The following is a 7,535-nucleotide window of genomic DNA, read 5'->3' on the forward strand; positions in this document are numbered from 1 at the left end:
CAGTTATTTTACTATAGTTTTCAAATTGTTTAAAATTTACAGTTATCTCCAAATTAGTTAAATAAAAATTATAGGTGCACACGAAAAATTTATCATACTAGGTGTATACAAAAATTAGCAACTAATATAAAATAAATATTAAAATACAAAATACACATAAAAAATGAATTAAATTATATATATATATATATATATATAATAGATTATTTTAGTAGGTGATTTTGAAGTATAAATAATATTTTTAAAAATTTATATATGAGTTTTGTTAGGTAGACAATAACTTTTGTAAATAATGTGAACAATGGATTCTAGAATTGACCTAATAAAATAAAAAAATACTTCACCCCAAATTATCTTCTAAACCTTAATATTAGGATAACCATATGCACGCCTAGTGAATTGAACATTCAGTTGTTAATTGTGCATGAGTAAATCAAATCAAAAAAAATAATTATTCAATTAAAAATATTGAATATAATCATTTACATACCTATTGAATTGAACATTCGACGTATATATTATTCACATTATTTAGTATTTTCATTTTCTGCCTATACTTTTTCTTTATACGAGTATATTAGAAGAGGAGCACTTTTCTAAAAATATTAATGGGCTTATTAGTATCTTGAAATGATGAATACACACGTGATGGTTTTGTAGCCAGTTAAAATGCGACAAATAAAGAACGATGGGAAAGTCTTAAAATTCCCCCATTTTGTTATGTTCATGGATGGATAGCATTTAGCAATCAAGAAGAACAAGAGGCAAGTTTAATTTGTAGTATGTGTGGTGTTAGAGAATCGGTCCCATTCCCATTTGTGTTGAAATTGGTGGGAGAGAGAGAGATATCTGATTAATAGACTACTCCTGTGTCTGTCCCTTTAGTTTATGCTATTTATGCGCAGCAGAATCTAATCAAAACTTGAATTGAATGACCCCCACTAACAACTTAAAAAGATTCCGCTGCATCATGGAAAAGCTGGTGTGAAGTTCCTAGGGCAACATGTGTTACTGTTGTATGAAGTGATATATATTAACTGCAACTCTCTCGTAAGATTACGCAAGAGCCTATTTAAAGCCACTTCTAATGACTATTTAGTTTAAGAAAAGCTACTCCCTCCTTAAATATTATCTAACATACAAAATAGATCATCTTCAGTTTTGTAACTAGCGGATCTTGATCCGACCAAGAGTGACTTGACCCATTGCTCAACGTTAGCCAGTAAAACATCCACTTGATAAAATATAAAGTGCATGATTAGAGGATAAAGTAAGCATACTACAAATATTTGATATCCTTTTGTAGGATACGCTCTTGTTGAGAAGCGAATATTGGTTGTTGCCAAGCCTATGTTAATGAATAATGAATCTATTAACAGTAGACGAATTAAAGCACTTTTCAACCTTTATACTTATCATTGTTAACTACTGCAACCAATGTTTCTGAAAGTGATAAAGTTAACATTTCCAACTGAAACACCACAACTTAAGAAGACAAGTTAATTTCAATTTCTTATTAAATGCTTCAACAATTTAAACCCTCTCTATAATAAATAGTAATTCTTCCATTTAACAAACACGACTGATAGTTTACCACCACCATTTCTCTCTTTATCTCTCACTTACAGAGGAGAAACCGAGGAGAGAAAGGGGGGAGAGAGGGGGGGGGTGTAAGGAAGTCTCTAATCATCATCATCATCATCATCATCAATAGTCACTTATTTTTTATAAAACCACTCTACACATCATTTTTTTTATTGTATGTTTGCATGAATTTATAAAAAAAATGACATTATCAAAATAGGAGGATAATATTATTTTCCTAGTAATAATATGATTAAAAAAAACTCATGCATCCGTTCACTATATGGTTCATCGGCAAATTGAGAGTGCAGAGAAGAGCATCTAACAGGAGTATACATGTCAAATTTACATGCTCCACGCCAATAGGAATATCCATTTGCTCTACAAGAAGCATTCAGTACTGTCTATAACACTCCAAGCAAACTGAATTTGCCTGGTGCATCGCACTGAGAAATAAAACATGAAACGGGTAATAGATAATATTATAATAACATAATCACACCCAATCCTAATCTACAAGTATATCTGTAAAAAACAAATAAATGAAATATTGCTTGGTCGAAAGCATTAAAGAAAACAAGGATAGTACACAATTTTCTGACAGTCAAAACCCATAAAAGCTACACACATTACTATAGACACTTGTGCGGTTAAGAGAAGAGATCAGGGCACTAATTTAATGTCTTTGAAGTATTCATGCTCAAGAGCGCTCCTGGCAGTAATTCTTTTGCTGGGATCCAAGCGAAGCATACTCTGGAGTACACGTTAATGCAAGAATCAGAGAAAATCAACAATAATAATTGAGGAAGCACATAAATCTTCCGTCTATAATATATACAATAAAGAAAACTCATAAAGCCAATAAGAATTTGTATGAGTATTTAAACAATAATATGAATGAACGAAATTCAAATGTCATTGGATGAAGTAACTTCAAAAATATAATGGGATCCTTCATTATATGATATGTCAAATTCTGGAAATCGTCACCAAATAATCCCACCACCATACAGGTGAAAAACTGACAAGGGAACAACTATCTTTAGGAAAAGCAAGCTGGCATTCAAGGGTCATTCACCAGTTCGATAATAGAAAAAGGTTAGCAATGTATCTCCCTGTTCCCCTATTTTCTGAAACATTGAACATTATAAATTCAAAGAATTATCAATTATGACTATCAAAATTCCTTATAAACAGCTGAGACAAGGAATATTTGTGTATGATGATTTAAGCACACCAAATTTGTGTTCAATCAGTATTGCACCAAATATTTCTGATCTATAACCTTGTGAGATCTAATATTTAGCTTTCTATTTACTGCATTGAGATGTATTTTTCTTTTATGCTTATTTCTCAACAGAAAGGAATTTCTACTCATTAATGATGGATAGCATATAACCTTTGATTTCATTTTATCACCACAGTAAACTGATGATTATTACATTTCTATAATTATATATTAAATGCGAATATGCGATGTTGCGCTTACAGAAAGAAGATCAAGCCCAGCTGGCTCAAGAGTTGGAACCACAGTTGCAAGGTCCTGCAAATTATAAGATAATTCTTAAGCAGTGACAACCCAACATAGTTGATTCAAGCCAAAGACAGAGTCCCACTTAATTACCTTAGGTGCCCACTTGGGAAAGGCTGATTTAAAATCAGGCAACGAAGTTACTCCAGGCCACGTATCTTCATTTGGTGTGCCCAAGATTCTTCATGTACCAAACAAGATGTAAAAACATAAGCATATATAATATGTAGCATTGTTTATTTTTATTTATTGCAAACAAGCATACATCCGTTGCATCATACTGATTGCAATACCTACAAAGATCTCTATATTATAAAGCTTCACGCATGGATATTTGGTTGACTTGACTTTTTACAGAAATGAATAAGGAATTTAAAGGAACTTCAATAAATCATGGGGAGGAATGGCTATGAACATATTTTTGACACTACATTCCAGACGGTAAATTGATGGTCCAGTTCAAACTTTGAAGTAAAGCAAACTATGCAAGAATGGTAAGCATAAGGAAAACTAAAAATCAGTGTCGAAAAATGTAGGACAGACATATGGATAACAACTGTAGCCTTATGAGTTATGACATAAATATGTCATACATCCTGCCAATTTCATCTAAAAAGGGAAAATTCTATTATTTTATTCCCTTCATGGATACTCAGATATTCAAATATCTAAGTTCATACATCAAAAAAGTCATTCAACACTAACCTGAATATTTTAAATAATTCATCAATTTCAGAGTCCCCAGGGAACAGAGGTCGCTGGTTTACCATCTCTGCGAAGATACATCCCACTGACCAAACATCCACTGGAGTAGAATAATGATGAGATCCAAGCAAAATTTCTGGAGCTCTATACCAGAGTGTCACCACCTACAAGCAACCGCCAAACATCCTCACACAAGTTTCTATCATCTTCTCAGTAATTGTTTATTTAGTTTTAAGGAAGGCCATCCAGCTCATAATTCTGGATCAGAAGTGTATAAATAACAAAAAGTACCAAAGGTGTCTAAGAGATCTGTGGTGCTGTTTTATCATTATACAAAAGTAAATTTTTCAATTATGTCCGGACTTCCAAAAGATTCAACTTTACACATTTCTTTCCTGTAGCAAGGCCCATAAATTCCAAAATTTTATTATCTCCATGAATGATAAAAAGCCAACATAAGTTGGCACACAAACCTCATGTGTAAAAGTCCTAACAGGAATTCCAAATGCCCTGGCCAGTCCAAAATCTGCAAGCTTTAGAGCATTACTGCTTCGGTCTATCAACAAATTCTGAGGTTTCAAGTCACGATGAAGAACTCTGTGTGAATGACAGTAAGCAATGCCACAGAGAATTTGATAAAGAAACACCTGCAGAAAGGATCATCACAGTCACACAATTCAAATTCCAAATTATCCAGTCCTCTTTTGCAAATTTAGCACATCTCTTTGTCAATCAATGATAAAGCATAATATTTTTATTGAATATTGACACATGCTACGGTGGAAATTTAGGTCTTGAGTAAACATTCTGATAGGATCAGAAATTAGCAGAATCAGTAGGCTTTATTGATGAACTAGAGATTGCAAATCACAATCCCAGATTGGAATACACGGTTGGAACTACCAACTGTGGAGAGAATTCTTCCTCTCCTGAACTAACAGACTTAACAGAAATTTGACTAAAACTGAAAAACTAACTAACCACTAGTATTTATAGGCAGCAGCTAGGACTAGAACAACTGCTCAAAAAGAACAGACAGACAGCCAACTAGAAGCAAATAGGGACTAAACAGTTAAAATCAGCCAGTCAACTACTTACCTCTCCTCTTGTAAACTAAGCCAAACCTGTTGCTATCACATTCAGGCAAACAAAGAATGGGAAGGGAAGCTAACATGAACATGATGGCTTGATGAGAGAAGAAAATATATATGGACCTGCATTTTGATAAGCTAAACTTATGCAACTAACTATAATTATATATGACATTGACTCTTATATATGCTTCATTTGATTCATGGAAAGACAGGATATATGATTATATTCCATGCTCCATGCTCACTCTTTCAATTATAATTTTAGTTACAACAAACTATTAAACAGCCATTAGAAAAGCTGATGCACTCACTTTTACTTGTCGTGGATCTTTTGCGAATTCTGGGGATGAATCCATATGCTTCTTTAGATCTAAGTCAAGGTACTCAAAAACCAAATACAATCGCTTCTCACTGTGCACTACATCCTGCAACCTGCCATCCACACAATCAGCAGGCATAACTCAATAAAAAAACTAGATAAAGACACAGATATATTCATTGACAGGGTCTATCCAACAATATCATCAGACAGCTTCACCAATTAAACATACACCAAGCATAAACATACACTGGGTGGAATTAAAGATAAAAACATGCAGACAAAATTAGAAAAGTGATGATAGTAAAACAATGTTACCATTGTCTAAGTGTAGCACCGGAATGTACCTAGGAAAATACACATAATTGCTTAATCAATACAGGAACAAACTATCAGCAACATCATCAGTGCGAGCTTAGAAATGCTGAAATAATCGGCTATTAATCCCTACAAAGACATGTCAAAGCAACCAACCAGCTTCACACATTTAGTATAGCTGAAATGCTTCGCATTGGTATTATGTGCAGATCTGTTATTATACATGTGCCAGACTACCAGCTCAATTCCAAGTTACAGAAAAATCAACGTATCAAATACACCAAATAATGATAAGATAACCAGTTAACCTTACAATTCTCTATGTTCTATAGCCTTTGAATTAGCGTTGAGGAAATCAACTTCATTGATGATAAGATAACCAATTACTAAGAAACACTTGGCAGATGTATACCTAACTATGTTTCTGTGCTGCATTTCTTTCAAGAGGGAAATCTCTCGAATGGCGGTGCTAGGAACGCCCTCATCTTCCTGCTCGAGACGAATCTTCTTCAAGGCGATGGTCTCGTTGGTGACGCGGTCACGAGCCTTGTAAACGACACCGTATGTTCCCTCACCTATCTTCTCCACCTTCTCGTACTGCCAAAAAAAATTAACAAAAAAAAAAATCATAAGATAAAGAGAATCAGTGGAATTAATATATGATGGAGAAGCTCAAAACGCAGGGCATTACGACACTGACCTGCTCCATGAAAGAAGGCGGAAGCTGAAGGCGAAGTTCTGAAAGCAGAGAATGAGAGCTTAAGAAGGTAAAGGAGGAGGATCAAAGAGAAAGAAGAAGATCCGGTGTCGAGTAGTTAGTTACCGGTGGAGAAAGCTTGGCGCGACGGTTACAGGCAGCGCCTCTTTTTCAGTCTTAGCCCTCTCTTCTCTGGCCACAGAGAGACTACAACTGCTCCCTCCTCTCTTCGTTCCTAGTCATCCCTTTTTCTTCAATTATTCTTTTTATTAATACTAGCGGCTCAACAGGCACTTCAGCCGCTTTTCTATTGTTTTTAAGAAATTAATTTTATTTCTTTATTAATATATCATTCACTCTTTAAATTTATTAGATAAGTATTTTTTTATTTTAATGTTGATGTGACTTTAAATATAATACTCTGTATAATTAATAATTTAAAAATTAAAAAATAATATTATCCCATGTTATGAAGTAATTTAAAAAAGAAAAAATAAATTTAACAAAATATTAGACTTTTTCAATTCATCATTGATAGGTACAGATATATTTAAAAAAATAAAGAATACATATAAGATAAAAAAAATTAGTTCTTTCTTGGTAAGAGAAAAAGATAGAACACTATCTTTGTACGTAAAATATTGGAGACAAATTAAAAAGGTAAAAGAATGATGAAAATATTAATTGGGTAAGTAAATTAAAGAGAAAAAAAAATATAGGTGGAAGTTATACGTGAATGTAGTAACTATAATAAAACTAAATGAAATTTGTAACGATGGATGTGATGAAAATTGAAATAGTTGGTATTGAAGGTAAAAAAATAACGACAGCAAGAGAAATATAACAAAGTGTATTGAGAAGTAAAAAAAAAGTAGTAGACTGGATGAAATTATAAAAAAAATAAAAAAGATATATTCTTTATGATTACAAAAAAATTCTAATAGAATAATTAGAATGAAGATAAACTGCTAGTCAGACCATTAAAGTACAAACATACTCAAAATAACACTATACAAACAAAAACTAACATAAAATTAAACAAAATATAATTTAAATGAATACTTCAATATAATAAGATCTATACAAAAAACTATTTATCACCCCTGGTTAAACACTTGTTGGCTTCTAATTATTCTTTTTCTCATTTCATATATGGCTATGAAAATAAACTTTTTGACATCGTCTTTACCTAGTTTAAGATGTCACAAAAACTTATTTAAATAATTATTCCGTACAGAGTTTCATAAGATAAAGGAGAATTAGAAAAAAATAAAAAAATAAAAAAAG

The 7,535-nt window shown here is 32.6% G+C and overlaps 1 protein-coding gene across 3 annotated transcripts; it reads right to left on the bottom strand.

Moving 5' to 3' along the window:
- Positions 1-1,917: 1,917 nt before the first annotated feature.
- On the bottom strand, positions 1,918-6,498 carry LOC148572675 (cell division control protein 2 homolog). Of its 3 annotated transcripts, none has more exons than XM_088507983.1 (9): positions 6,375-6,498; positions 6,252-6,289; positions 5,964-6,148; positions 5,226-5,346; positions 4,294-4,467; positions 3,821-3,984; positions 3,209-3,296; positions 3,074-3,127; positions 1,918-2,337 (listed from the first exon to the last, which is right to left on the bottom strand). In XM_088507983.1, exons 2-9 carry the CDS (start codon positions 6,258-6,260, stop codon positions 2,248-2,250), a joined length of 885 nt encoding a protein of 294 aa, XP_088364109.1. In that variant the 5' UTR covers positions 6,261-6,289; positions 6,375-6,498; the 3' UTR covers positions 1,918-2,247. The 3 variants fall into 3 exon arrangements, with proteins under 3 accessions (XP_088364109.1, XP_088364110.1, XP_088364111.1); XM_088507985.1 differs by lacking the exon at positions 1,918-2,337 and adding an exon at positions 2,522-2,714; XM_088507984.1 differs by having other exon boundaries at positions 6,252-6,497.
- Positions 6,499-7,535: the final 1,037 nt, after the last annotated feature.

The sequence above is a fragment of the Arachis ipaensis genome, chromosome B3, assembly GCF_059453495.1.
Source record: "Arachis ipaensis isolate K30076 ecotype BB chromosome B3, ASM5945349v1, whole genome shotgun sequence".
NCBI classification, from domain to species: Eukaryota; Viridiplantae; Streptophyta; class Magnoliopsida; order Fabales; family Fabaceae; genus Arachis; species Arachis ipaensis.

Bases quoted from the DNA above. Each gene is read 5' to 3' on its own strand.
- LOC148572675 (XM_088507983.1), bottom strand. The intron at 5,347-5,963 runs GTATACATCTGC...TGTGGATGGCAG, and splicing joins CAGCACAGAAACATAGTTAG to GTTGCAGGATGTAGTGCACA. The intron at 3,128-3,208 runs GTAATTAAGTGG...TATAATTTGCAG, and splicing joins TTCCCAAGTGGGCACCTAAG to GACCTTGCAACTGTGGTTCC.